Here is a 14,099-nt window from a genome sequence, read left to right as displayed (position 1 = left end):
TAACAATAGAAAATTGTTTTTGTGGTATTAGGATTTTGATGTCCTCTTGTTGCAACTCCACCTTTACTTTACAAAACTTATAAAAATAATTTTCATAACAAAAATGCTGACTCATCAAAATGATTTTTCAACAAATATAGTAAATACTAAATAGTAATTATTCATCATACCATTTATTAAAAAAAATAAAAATGGTATCATTCAAGAAATTGTGATAGTTGGGAGATTTATTTGGTAATGCAAATTAAGGACCCATTCACTTCAAAAATATAAGGGGATCTGGAATTCAAACTTTACATGTATGATACTGGCAACGGTTGGGAATAGTATACTAATCGTAAGATCTTCTTCCAATATATATATATATATATAAACAAATGGGGGGAAGAAAACAAAATGATTTCTGCAATTCCCAAAACAGGAAAAAATAATTGTGGCACTGGTGAGTGATTAGTGCACCAACTTTCTTTAATTAATGAGCAATTATTTCCAAATTTGCCCATACAAAATCAGAAGCAAGGACGATAAGAAGGTGGTATGATAAGGGGTAAGATTGTCTTCCACCAGGTGGGTCCGTCCTTGGAATGCATGCACGAAAGTAATAGAAAAAAGAAAAAGAGAAGAGAAGGAAACACGCAGCACAAAAAACACATAGCAGCATATGATGACTTGAAGAAGATGGCTTTCTTTAGTAGACATGGACTGAAGCGCTGCAGCTATTTGTCTCTCTTTGCTCATGTGAGAGAGTGTCGAGTGGGTAAGAGTGGAATCACTCTTTCTCTCTCTCTCTCTCTCTCTCTTTTTCTCTTCAGTTTAAGGCATGCTGTTTGTTTCTCTCTCTTGTCTTCTCCCCTACAAGGTCACTTTTTGTTGTGTTTATTGTGCTTTTCTGTTGCTTGCCTTGGTTCTGACTCCTCTTTCTTTTTACCCCTGTACTTTTCTTGATTCTTTCAGAATTCTAAGTACTCTTTTGGTTACAGCTGACTGTTTTTTGAGATGGGGTTTTGAGTGTTTTTTTTTGCTTCTCTTATGGATTTCTGGAGTCTTTGAGCCCAAGAGATTTGGGAAATTGTCACTTTTCTTGTTACTGTTTGTGGTTTTTTTTTTTTGCTCTCTTTGAATGCACTACTCTGAGATCTAGTGGGGTATGTCCATTTTCGCAAGCATTTGTGCTTTTTAGCTTAGGGTGCAAGGAAATGTAAAGGTAATGTTTTTAATAATTTTGCTTGGTTTCTGTCTGCTTTACTCGTTTTGGATTGCTTATAGAGATGAAGTGATTCCTAGTCAGGTTTAGGGTTCAGTTTTTAGGATCAAGCTCAGATTTTTTTAGCCTTTCCAGTATCAGTTTTTGGAATAATTAGTGGGTCTGTGCTTTTCCCTAATTTCTTGCTTGTAATTGCTTCAACAGCAGAAGATAGAGCATTATTGGTTTTTGAGGTTTCTCCAATTTGAGAGAATGGCTTTGGTTTCCTTATTTCTGCAGATTTAATTATTTATCAGCATTATTATTTCTTTACTTTCTGCTATTCCATAGGATCTGGTTTTATGCATCAATTGTGATTTTTTTTTTCCTTTTAAAATTTTCTCTGTAGATCTTAGAACCAGATTATAACTGAGAGATGAATGTCTTTTTACCAATGCCAATTGATTTTTAGGGTTGTGTAAGATTTCCAACTTTTTAATGGGCTTAGAATTTTAAGTTGATTCTTCAATTTGAGCCAATTAAATAGCACGAAACCTACCATATTCAGTTTAGGAATTTGATTTCACTTGTTCAATTCTGATGTGGTGGGTGGCTGGCATCTTGCTTCTATAGGTTCTGATCTGTTTCTCCCCTCATTTGTTGCAGAGCTGTGGATCTATAAATGCAGCTTGACATGGAGTTGGATTTTGAAAAATACTGTAGTTTGGGTCTGAGTCCTAGAACTGTTCTTCCATCTAATCAGCGTTACTTGGGAATTGGAAAGAGAAATACAAAGGAAAAGCCCGCACGTAGAAGTAACCTTTTGAGCATAGAGGAGGACTTTGCAGAGATAAGCTTTGGTGATTTTCACAGTTTTTCTTGTAAGAGCATTCGATATAGACCTGTTGGTGTGGAAGGTAATGTAGAGCTGAAACGGGGTTCCATATATCAGAGCTCTGAAGAAGTAAGGAAGAAGAAGAAAATGGGGGCTGTTGAGGGGAGGAGAAAGATTGAATTGTCCCGTAGTAGTGATTCATCTTTCCCCTTTAGGATAGTCGACTCCTTGTGTAGTTCAGATGAGGAAGACCCGGTTCTGGAAGAGAAGAGATCCCCAGTGAAGTCTTTGAATTCTGACTTGAATGCATCATCTGTTAGGAAGCCCTGCTCTCAGGTTTTCAGTCTTCCCTCCTCCCCGGGTCATTTTCTCACCAGAGGTGGCTCATCAGATGGATTTTCTGAAATCGGTTTGAATTTGGATAACAGAGAAAATCACTCTGCTGAAAGTGCAGAAAGAGACTCAATCAGAGATTCAAAGTTCAAATGTGATGATGTTGTTGGTCCTCAAAATGATAGCAATGACCTCTTGGAAAGAGAGACGGTTCTGACTTTGTACAAGTCATTATCTGCTAAGGTAGCATTGCCCCATTCGCCTTCTCAGTCAGAAAGTGATTACTCGCGGACCAGTCCAAAAGCCCGATTTAACCCTATTAGAAAGATGTTTGATCCATTCACAAAGTCTAAATCTCAGCGAAGTCCTTTGCATTCTGTAGTAAAGCCTGGTGGAGTCACAAAAGGCCCGGCAAGTGGCAGAAATAATAAAACGTTTCGGAAATCTTTGTTGCATGACTTTGCAAATACGACACAGCATGTGGAGTTGGCATCTCAGTTTGCCAAGAAGGAATTCCATCATTATGCAGTGCCATGTTCACCAGCTCACTTACATGGACATCTCAAGTTGGAAACTAAACATGGGGTGCCCTTTTTTGAGTTCTCATTGAAGCACCCTGAAGATGTTTTGGTGGCCAAGACATGGAAAGTGAACAATGCCTTTAATTGGGTGTATACCTTTCACTCCATTCGCAATAGAAAGAAGAGTAATGCCAGTGGATGGGGATTGAAAGATAGCAATAAAGAAACCTCTATGGTGGGACAGATGCAAGTGTCCTGTTACTTGTGTTCAGAACTACAAGATGGTGGGAAATTTGGCAACTCTATGGTAACAGAGTTTGTCTTGTATGACATTGCACATGCAAGGAAAAGTATCACTGCCCGTGAAAACTCTTGTCATTCCCCTCAGGCTGCTGAACCTGCCAAAGGTTCTAATGAAGGCTTGGCTGGGCAAAGTTTGGAGTTGGATGATGTGTCTGATGATGCAGTGAAGCTCAAATGTCAAACAAACCATGCTTCTAATCATGATGATTTTGATGCTGCAGTTCCGTACCCTTGGGCACCTGCAAATCTGCATCCTGATCTTGAAATAGCAGCTATTGTTATTCAAGTCCCATTTGAGAAGAGAGAAAGTTTGAAATACAGGAGAGGGGAGAAGTTTAGCAATAAAGTGCATTCTGACTTTCTTGATCTCTCTATGGTTGAGCAGAAAAAGAAGGATGTTCTTGACATGAGCCCAGCAAAAGTGAAGGTGGTAACTGCAAGTGGGAACCATGGTTTGCCAAGTGGTGATAGTCGAGGCCCTTCATCATTACTGGATCGGTGGAGGTTGGGTGGAGGCTGCGACTGTGGGGGCTGGGACATGGCATGTCCACTTATCGTGTTTGACAATCCCAGTATTCTACGTGTTGAAGATTGTCCACTCATGGAGAGTCCGCAGCCTTTGGAACTCTTTGTTCAGGTAAGCTTTTTCATCTAAATAACATTTGGTTTTAATATGTAAAAAGATCAACCTTCAAACAAGCAAAAGGATTGGAACTGTTAATCGAGGATTCAAACCAGGAGATCTATAGGCAGAACAAATAGATCTCCAAGAAAGACCCTGGAAATGGTGAATTCTCATTGTGCACTTACCATGTTATCTTCTATACCATCTACAATATTTTGATGTGTCATATATATGTTTCATCGGATTTTGCAGTAAGAAGAACTTTAATTTGAATTTGTTTACTTTTGAGATGGATATATTAGTTCGTTATTTCAATATTGTGTTAAGAATTCCAAAATTTATCTTTTCTTTATTAATATCATTGGAAAATTGCAAGCCATTATCTTTGGTCTCAGCTCCTTAGTGAAGGTTGAATTTGTTTGCTGGCATTCCCCATAAACAAAGTAAGCCATTTCATGTGATCTCTGAATGCCTTAAATATGTTATCATCAAGGCTCTTCTTAGAAACAGTATCCTCAAAATAGAGCAATTATCCTATGCAAATATACCCTTTTGCTTGGATATAATTAGTCTCACCATAATGCATATAGATTGCACTCATGCTTGGTTATAGATATTCCTTGGACTTTACAAGTTCTAACATGATTCTGATTTTGCATATAGGGAGCCAAAGAGAGAGTGCCTGCATTGACCATAACAAGGGTCGAGGAGGGACAGTATGCAGTTGATTTTCATGCACAGTTATCCACATTACAAGCATTCTCCATTTGTGTTGCTATGTTGCATAGTTCAGAAGCTTTCTCTACTACTGGGGATGAGAAAAACAGACACTTGTTGCATTGCAATTCACTGAAAATGCTTATAGAGGAGGAAGTAAAATTCTTAATCGAAGCAGTCACTGAAGAGGAGAAGAGGAAAGTCCCTAAGCTGGTGGAAGGAACACTGCCACCTTTTGTATTCAACCCACCCTTTTCTCCCATAGCTCGGGTCTAGATCCAGCTTGCTCTGTAAATCTGAAATTACTTCACTGGAGAATTCCGGATCAGGTCTGATGATGTGGGCTGCTGGTTCCTTTCATTTATACCAAGGGTTTACTACAATGAAGGCTCAGAGATTCCCTTGTGGTATAAACTCAAGCAGCTTGCTAGGTGAATTGGAGATGTTGGGGTTTGTGGGCTGCCATTTCTTGCCATTTACAGTGAGGGGTTCCCACACTAGATGTACTAAAGTCCTCATCTGGTACCGTCCAATCTCTTCTGCTGATTCTATAGGCAAATGTTAAACAAAAGGCAATACTGTCCATATTATTACTCGATAGAGAGGGAAAAGAGGTAAATCATTGATAAATAGCAGTTTTGACTTATGCTTCTGTAATTTAGGATGGCCTTGGTGCTGAGAGGGATAGATTCTGGAAATGGCTCCAAAAGAGCTGTCTTTACTCTTTACTTTTGTATTTGGAGCAAAAAAGATCAGAACTTTGTATGGAGCAACTATTGTAACTCAAAAGTAATAAGTAATGGCCAATTTTATATTCTGTCTCAAGAGTTATTTTATGTAACATCTTGAAATTCTCAGTATGCATTATTTTGAAAACAGTATGCTGTTGGAATCCATACTTTGTACTCCTTTTCTGATTTAATCTTCCCTCATAAAGAAACAGGGATCCAGCTGGAATGGGGGTAATGGATTCAACAAACCCAAATCACTTAACACTTTGCTTCCCAAGTTGGATTAGGGATTTGTTTACGAAAAGCTTTCCTTCTGGGCCCTGGGTTGCTTTACTTTGGAATGTTCCTTGATCATGTGCTTCCCAAAAGACATCTTCGTGGCCTGTTGTGTCTGGTCATGCCTGCTGGGCATTTGGGACTCCTCGGTGGTTGGCATGTCCTTCGTCCAATAATTATGTTCCCCTTAAATCCAATTCCCCATTAACTTAAAGGCCTTTCTCCTTTTATCAAGCTCAAAGCTGAATGTTTATGGCTCTGTGCTATTAAAGGTTGGCAGCTGCTGAAATGAAACCAAACATTTTCTGGACTTTTGGCTCCTAATCCAACTCAAAAGGTACTTCGTCGAAGACAATCTCTGCAATTCCTTGATTTATAAGGTGGGAAACAAAGCTTTACTAATCTGATATACACTTGAATGAAATGAAATACAAATGATATGACCAGAATGATACAAGCCACCTCCTAGGCAAACTATGCTTTATTGGCTTCTTACTACACTTCAAGAATAAGGAATATGAATGATACAATCCGAATGGTACAGAGACCCTACGCCATAGCTGATGCAATGATGTTAAAATTTTGCCAATGAGGCAAAATGGCCTAAATGAATGGCATGATCAAGAAAACTGGTACAACAGCTTGTCTCGGGCTTTTCCAAATAAGTTTGTGCATCCATTTCCCTTAAATGGTTTCCCAGAAGCTTCAAAAGATAGTAACACTTAGGTTTCTTCACTTCTTTACCGCCATGCCCACAAATAAACTCTCTGAGAGTTACGTGCTCTCAGATGATTAAGAATGCAAGATCAGAGTTGGTCATGATGGTGCAGACGGCAATGATGATGTTGAATCACCTTCCATGTATTGCTTGTGCGGGATCGTTTGTGCATGAAGTTTTGGCATCTCCAAACAAAATAAACTCTTGAAAAATTCATATGATGCAAAAAAGAGCGCTCCTTGTGACACATACATTACCAGTCTCGGAGTTAATCCCCTGATAAGAAAGAATGAGATTAATCATCAGATTGAAATTACAGTACCACAGTATCATAAGATCTATAAGCAGAAAAGGGACCAGTTCACAGTGGCTGGCCGAAGAAACATTTTCTAAAATAGTAGCCAAACCAGCTTTGCAACTGGCTCAAGGACTACCATATAGCTAACCTAAAGAGATGTAACCCATGAATAAAGTTACTTCATAAACTTCACAATTCCATTATTTCCCATTTAATGTAGTAAGATTACAGTTTGAAAATGTAAAACCTAATGCAATCATACCTGTAGAGACCTCTCAACCCTTCATGCTTGCTTATTTCTTGAAGTGTGTGAAACACACTATTATATTGTTTCATGGATCCAGGAATCTACATAACAACCACTATGTCAGAAACATTACAAACCATGTAACCAGTTATAAAAATCTGAAATGGAAGATGATTATATCAAGCGAAGTTTTAGTAGGATCAATTCAGCTTTAGTTAAATCACCCATATAAGGAATTTCAGAAAGGCTATCAAATGTGAAGAATCTTTTAGAACCAATTGTTTACTGACAGTAAGGGATTGGCATTGTGGAGTGCCGATGTTGGTTGAGAAATTCTGATTAGTTGAAACTTGAGGGCAACAGAAATGTCAACAGAGTTTAGATTTTAACTTCAACAGGATGCCTTAGTGTTTATTCAAATCAAAGGATTCAAAATTATGCTTCATACATCTCCTGAACAGCTATTTGAAAAAAAAAAAAAAAGAACTAGCACAAGCATAAACATTCAATTCCATCATATAATTGATGATTGAATGTCTCTAACAGCACAACTTGATTACTTTGGGCTAAGTCCAATGCAAATGCAGTAGCTCAATGGAAACAGCTTACAAATTACAAACCTGTGTCTGTAATCTTGTCTTCACCACATCAAAAGGAGTAGTAAAAAAAGCAGCAGTAGACCCAGCGAGTCCTCCACAAGCTAGCTGTAAGAGTACAAAAATTATTTAAGCTGTTCTTTTTGAAAGAAATTTCTCACAGATAGCTCCATTGTTCATACCATTAAAGTGCTCTTCATAAGCAGCAGCAACAACAATTCCAATAACTGAAAACTAAATGAAATAAAACTAGTTGCCTAGGTATCATAAAAACAACCAACTCGTTTGTTGGAACACATTTCTGCATTAAAGGTTCAAGAAGGGGAGGATTCCTTAGTTTGGAAGAACGATGGGAAGGGAAACTTTAGTGTCAAATCATATTATAAGTCTTTAAGGGCTGAGAACAATTTATTATTCCCAGCCAAAGAGATTTGGGGATCGTGTGCTCCTCTTCATTAACATTAGACACGTTAATGAAGAGGGGTTGGTCCATGGTCAATAGGTGTAGCCTTTGTAAAGACAGAGAAGAATCAGCTAACCATATTTTGATTCATTGTGATAAGACAAGGGAGCTTTGGACTTTATTGTTAACATCTTTCCGTTTGGTGTGGATGTTCTCAGCTTCAATGAGAAATCTTCTTCTAGAATGGAAAGTTAAGGGAGCTAAGGAAGAAGAAAAGAGTAATTTGGAGATTAGCTCGGATTTGTCTTTTTTGGTGTATTTGGGGGGAGCGAAACCGAAGAACTTTCCAAGAGGAAGAGTTGTCAGATCAAAGCTTGAGGAATCTCTTTATCCAATCACTGTAAGAGTGGTCTCAGCAGTTTTTGGAGTTGGATAATCCCTCTTTTCTGAATTTTTTGGGTGCTCTTTATTGTGGCTAGCCTTCTTCTCTCTCTCTAGGTCTATTCTTTCTTTTTTGGAGCCTGGTTGGGCTCTTGATGTATACTGCTTGTATATGTAGGGTGCGCCCCCTGTTTTTGGCATTTTTTTCATTTCAATTTGCCTTTGTCTACCAAAAAAAAAAAAAAAGCAACCAAAATACCCCAATGGACTTAAATGTGCAAAGGAAGAGGGGAGGAAAAGATGCAAACCGTCTGTAATGTGTTGGGTTTGGCATTAGGCTGCAGTGATGGCAACATCAATTGCTTCAAGCTTTCATATGTGTAAAACTGCGCGTGATCAGCAAAATCTTTAATATAATAACCACAAATATCACTTGCTGGAGAAGGGAGGATTGGAAAAGGACAAGCTGAAAAAATATCAGACTGTGACAAAACTGATCCAAATACAGTGGTCTCAATAGAAGATAGATCACATGCATCTAAGATAACCCTAACCTTAATGATAGAGTGTGGAACATTTCGGCAGAGCACAGCCCCCCAACCCGCATATAGTGAAGGCAAACCGCCCTTTTTAATAATTCCAACCAAAGCATTCCTGCAGAGTAACATAGTGCCAAAAAAAGAAAGTCTCATTTGAAAAATCATGCCACAATCAAAATATCTTTTTGTTTTTAAGTAAAATTTCATTAAAAAAATTTCCAAAAAGGGAAGTGAAACTCATGTATATGAGATGTATACAAAGAAAAGGAAAAAGGGAAAGAAAAGAAAAAGAGTTCCACTCCTAAAGTACTATCCAAAACATCAATGAAATTATAGAGGAGAAGTTTCCATCTCATACTGGTCTTCCAGCCATAATCAAAATATCTTAAGGTCCTATACTTGAAATTCAAAGCAAATCAAAAGCAAATTTCCAAACTATTTCCAAATACAGAACTTGTGACACAGAGACATAGGAAAATCCCAAAGAATAGTTTCAACATTTTGTAAAACAGCTTAGATAATAAGAATGATATTAAGAGGGGAATAATGGAAAATTCTTTCCACACTACATTATACCACCTTTGTTTGAATAAAATTCTAGACAATAGAGATGACATTACTGCATATTAAAATTGTGAGCAACATTGAATTTGTTGCATAGAAAAAGCAAATGGCAGGATCTTAAATATATACCAGCAGTTTTGATAGTGTGAACCAATTTGCATCTGTTGCTTTATATGCTCACTGGGAGTAAAAATGAAAGAAGTAGCAATGCTTGCACAACCACCTGCCATGCAGTGTGCAATAGAGTGACATTCCTGCATAAAAAAAATGATCAAGTGCTCCACAATGACACTAAGCATCACATCTGTTATACTAAGAACAAATGCCAGAATAAACTTCTAGGCTTCACACTTGACCCAAAACCTGCTTCCACCAATGTGTTACCTGTGCCCAAACCCCACCACATCACTATCAAAAAATCAAACAAATATGGTGTGCCCCAAACACTCCTCCCACCCAACCACCACCACCAAAGAAAAACAAAAAAGAGTTCCTCAGACACACACACACACACACACATATATTACCTTGGGAAAAAGAGGAAGCAGAGTTCCACACACACACACACACACACACATATATTACCTTGGGAAAAAGAGGAAGCAAAGCTCCTTTCACCGATTCATATGTAAAGGTATAAACTGCAGAAATTGGTGCTGAAGAAGCAATATTGCTAGTAATTCCACGATAAAATCCTGCTAAACCTGAAAAAAGGTTCCCCACCAGTTTAACAAGGCCATTTCAACAAGCTCACCTAAGACAAGTGACCAGCAGTTCTTATAAGAAACAACGTACCTCTTTGAGAAATAATTAATCTTCCAACAGAGAAGATAGACTTCTGATCTGCCTGACAAGATTGAATGACAGTCTTAATTGTATCTACAGGGTGCAGGCAAAGGCTAACAAATACTCCAGCGAATGCTCCTGCAAAAGCATGCTCTTGTTTTGCAAGCACATAATGATGTTTATCCTGTTTTGATGGGCAAGTTTCCATTTTCAGTTTATCCTTAGTGACAAACTCTTTCTGTCGATCAACACCCTCTGTTTTGTGTTGACATTCTTCAAAAGCAAAATCAGTGGATGACAAGAAATTAGAGTCTGCATGAAGTTCAGAACTTGGGGTTCTAGAAATACTATCACCAGCTGCTATACCATGGTCAGCCCCAAGGAAATAGTCTGTGCACAAAGAGCTAATAGACACCCCTATATTCATCACCCTTTCATTTGCCCCATTACCTTCTGTAACACCAGTATAACAGTCAGCACTTTCAGTGGCCGGGTGATTTGCAGGGATAGCGACATCAATGTTAATTCCGCAACCTGCAGTATTAGTTGCATCTTTTGAAATGCAACATTCTTTAGTTTTCATGTTCTCAATTTGGGTAATATCAACCGGAGATCTTAGTGTATCAAGAGTTATTTTACTCATCCATCTATATATATTTCCCAAATCATATGAGATTCCTACATTTGTAAGCCCCATTTCCTTCCAAGTCTCATTAGGCATGTTGGCACCACCACGCAGACATCTCAAGAAAAAAGAATGTGCATTGTTTCCATTACCAGGTTCAAACAAAGACATTTTTTGGGTTATATTTAAATGCTCAATGTTTGGCTGCACCATGGGTGAAAAAAGGCTAGCAGTCTTCAAATCAATGCAGAAGTATTTACTATTGGCTGAAGTAGGTACCCTGACATATCCTTCTCCACCAAGATAACATAATACCTTCTCTTTATTACTGTCCGTGTCATTGTGTTTTGAATTTGCTTTGGGTTGGAAAATAGAAAGCGGACGGCTTGCACAATCCCATATTTGGCCAACTGCTGAGATGAGCTCGGCTGTGCTCAGAATCTCACAAGACTTGGATTCCATTACTTTAGCTCTTCTATTATCATTATCAGGGAGAGTGCCGCCATAATCTTCATGGACAAACTCAAAAGATGCCTGCTTGAGTGACTTATATCTGTAATTGGTTGAAGGTTGATCTCTTTTGGGCTGTTTACTACAGAAACCCATTTTCTCAAATCTTTCACAAACTTCCTCAGAGAAGCTAGTAAAACAATGTCTTGACAAAAAAGTAACAGCAACAAGGAATTAGCAAATTTCATCATTGAATGTAAACCAAAAGAAATCATGTTATGAACTTGTTACTTTCATATTAATAAAATTTGCGAAAAAAAAAAAAATGGAATTGACAATACAATCCACTGTCTGTAGAATAAAGACAGACTCAAGCAAACCTTAACCCCAACCATATGGAGTCACCTGCACATCCTATATTGACAGTCTATTTCACAAGGCAGGCTATTGGAACCAAGATTCCAAATTGAAGCAGCGTGAAGTGTTCAGAATTAACTTGTAGGATTAAACTAAGAATAATAAAATTCCACTGTCTGTAAAATTAACTTGTAGCAAAAATAATAGTGATAGATATACAAGTGTTTAAGACTATAAAGGCCACAGTTTATACCAAGGAAAAAAGATTTGAGATGTAGTTCAAGTGTGGGCATGATCTACATTACTGAATCAATAAACCCCCATTAATCACACAAAAAAAGTAAAACAGTAAAATGTGAATTCACAATTTTTTATTTTTAAAAAGGTGGAAAAAGTTCAAGAATGATAACCATTAGATGCACTTAGACAATCCTAACTACTGGCTATGGATTTAACAAATTTAAAGAACAATTGAAAAATGAATTCCTGATTCCAACTCCATTCATATCCTACTCAACAAAGTTCAGAAAAGGAGTTGATTAAAAATACATTTTACATTCCATGATGAGGATTGGAACTCTGAGAAACCAAGTTTTTCCTGTTAATCACATGTAATGCTTCATCATTCAATTAACAACCCTTTGAACTGTGGCTCATAAAGGTTCAACAAGGTTTAGAAATCTATCCTTCTTTTAGGCCTATGACTAAATGTGTAAAAATAAAAATTTAAAAGAACCTAAACATGGCAAATTGGAGTTTGAAACTCTAATAAATTTAAATCACGAATATAAAGGAAATTAAATCAAAACATCAATGATAAGAACCTCAAATGAAGAGCATGAATTAAATTTGTTTACCTGAAAATTCCTTCCCCCACTGAGTGTTACCCAAGCTTAGCCCCCTCTGATCTACTAGGATACACCAAATTGACTAGCAATACGGGGCCCCTGAAAATTATCATATAAAATAACAGAAATTAGACTAACCTACACAATGCAAAAACCTTGAACCAATAATCCAAACAAAACCCACAAAGCATCTACCAATCGAAATGTAAAAAACCTTCAAACACCATTTACTAGTAGAAATGCAAAACATAGCTCGATCGAACAAGCATATCAAATCCAATCCAATACAAATACACATCTACAGAACACTAGAAATCAAGTCAACATAAAAAGGACAATATCCACATTGTCCTTTTCGTGTCGCCAGTGTTCTCGGCAGCCAAACAAGGTAAAGAAGAAACACATAGACTCAACACAGAGATTGAAATGCAAAAATCCCGAGTTTCAGTATTTGAAACCTCGATGAGTTCGCTCGTCCACCACCGGACACCAGTTCTGATATACCGCTGCAGTTCATTTTCCCGAGAAAATGCTGCAGTGTCTTCCAGAAAAGAAAAAAGTAGGGTTTAAGTAGAGAAGGGTTTTGAGCATAAGTTTAAATTCCGCAATTGCGCTCAATTTCAATCCGACATGATACGGATAGGCTAACGTGAGCCAGGTGAATCTCTCACCGTCAGGAAAACGCTCGGAAAATTCCAGTGTTACGAGCAGTTCCGTATGGTTTTGGACCCTTGTATACGAGAGACGTTGACGGTCGGGCTCCCTAGGAACCCATCGAACGGTGGTGATTGGTGGGGTTGTGGGGGGGATGATGAATCGATGATCAAGCGGTGGAAATGAATGAGAAGGGAATTTTCTTTTGGTGGGCGTGTAGTAGAAGATAATTAATGGACCAACATGCAGCTTCCCAAATGTAAGTGGCTCATTAGAGATAGGACATTTTTGGAGCTAGATATATAACAACTTTGTGGTTTGGGATTGACCCCATTGAGATTCTTTTCTTCTACCAAATGCCTCATGAATGGGAATTGATGTTACACTTCCCAGTGTGACTTTTTTTTTTAAAGATTACAAATGTTATGATGTGTGTGTTTATACATAATGATTTTTAATGTGACTTTTGTAATTTTAGTTTTTAAATATTTATGATATGATAATAAACACTTATAAATAAAAAATCATATGTCTGAGCCCGGGTTCGAACCGGGGACCTCTAGTGTGTGAGACTAGCGTGATAACCAACTACACCACCCAGACTTGTTGGGCATGATTCACAAATTTAAATTCTTGACCAAAAATTATTAACTTGTAATCCTCACTTCTTTACTCGTGTTTAAAATAAATAAATAAATAAGAAGGAAAATGAGTTTTAAGCACTCGATCGTCTGAAATTTGTCTATTGGGTACATGTCATCCTCAGATGGGATTAGCGTGCATCGGAGCACCCTCCATGTCCATGCCAGGCTGCTCAGAAAGGTGAAACGTCCATTGAATGTCTTCTTCACAGACAATATAAAGGACCCAAACCTCAATCTCATACAACGCAAAAGGCCTTCACTCCCGTGTCTGTCGAACCAATTCACGCGAAATAGCGTTGCTCCATGCATACGGCAAAGCATGACAGGCTCAAATCAACAGAGAATCTCGACGGTTCTGACTTGGAAGTGATCTTAGAAGCAGATACCAAATTGCTATATCAGGAAATTGATTTTGAGGATAATGAAGATGGATAGGAGCGGCCCAATTGCCTTAATTTTGTCCTC

The 14,099-nt window shown here is 37.9% G+C and overlaps 2 protein-coding genes and 1 non-coding gene across 8 annotated transcripts; 1 reads left to right on the top strand and 2 right to left on the bottom strand.

The window, feature by feature from the left end:
* Positions 1-623: 623 nt before the first annotated feature.
* LOC109121741 (uncharacterized) lies at positions 624-5,342 on the top strand. Of its 4 annotated transcripts, none has more exons than XM_019216964.2 (3): positions 624-757; positions 1,850-3,812; positions 4,464-5,342. In XM_019216964.2, exons 2-3 carry the CDS (start codon positions 1,866-1,868, stop codon positions 4,791-4,793), a joined length of 2,277 nt encoding a protein of 758 aa, XP_019072509.1. In that variant the 5' UTR covers positions 624-757; positions 1,850-1,865; the 3' UTR covers positions 4,794-5,342. The 4 variants fall into 4 exon arrangements, with proteins under 4 accessions (XP_019072509.1, XP_019072501.1, XP_019072506.1 ...); XM_019216956.2 differs by having other exon boundaries at positions 632-859; XM_019216961.2 differs by having other exon boundaries at positions 632-1,204.
* A 527-nt stretch (positions 5,343-5,869) lies between these two features.
* On the bottom strand, positions 5,870-13,248 carry LOC100853340 (uncharacterized). 3 transcript variants are annotated; one of them, XM_010662377.3, is made up of 10 exons: positions 12,795-13,246; positions 12,346-12,435; positions 10,066-11,336; positions 9,856-9,974; positions 9,400-9,524; positions 8,722-8,821; positions 8,476-8,553; positions 7,408-7,491; positions 6,803-6,888; positions 5,870-6,518 (listed from the first exon to the last, which is right to left on the bottom strand). In XM_010662377.3, exons 3-10 carry the CDS (start codon positions 11,285-11,287, stop codon positions 6,341-6,343), a joined length of 1,992 nt encoding a protein of 663 aa, XP_010660679.1. In that variant the 5' UTR covers positions 11,288-11,336; positions 12,346-12,435; positions 12,795-13,246; the 3' UTR covers positions 5,870-6,340. The 3 variants fall into 3 exon arrangements, 2 of the variants coding, with proteins under 2 accessions (XP_010660679.1, XP_010660686.1); XM_010662384.3 differs by having other exon boundaries at positions 13,008-13,246; XR_787599.3 differs by lacking the exons at positions 5,870-6,518; positions 6,803-6,888 and having other exon boundaries at positions 8,476-8,633; positions 12,795-13,248.
* A 271-nt stretch (positions 13,249-13,519) lies between these two features.
* On the bottom strand, positions 13,520-13,593 carry TRNAV-CAC (transfer RNA valine (anticodon CAC)). Its single transcript has one exon. It is a non-coding gene; the product is annotated as a tRNA-Val (tRNA).
* Between the last annotated feature and the right edge of the window lie 506 nt (positions 13,594-14,099).

Source organism: Vitis vinifera, chromosome 2, assembly GCF_030704535.1.
Source record: "Vitis vinifera cultivar Pinot Noir 40024 chromosome 2, ASM3070453v1".
NCBI lineage: Eukaryota > Viridiplantae > Streptophyta > Magnoliopsida > Vitales > Vitaceae > Vitis > Vitis vinifera.
The sequence above is the reverse complement of the archived record's forward strand: the minus strand, read 5'-3'. Positions and strand labels throughout refer to the sequence as shown.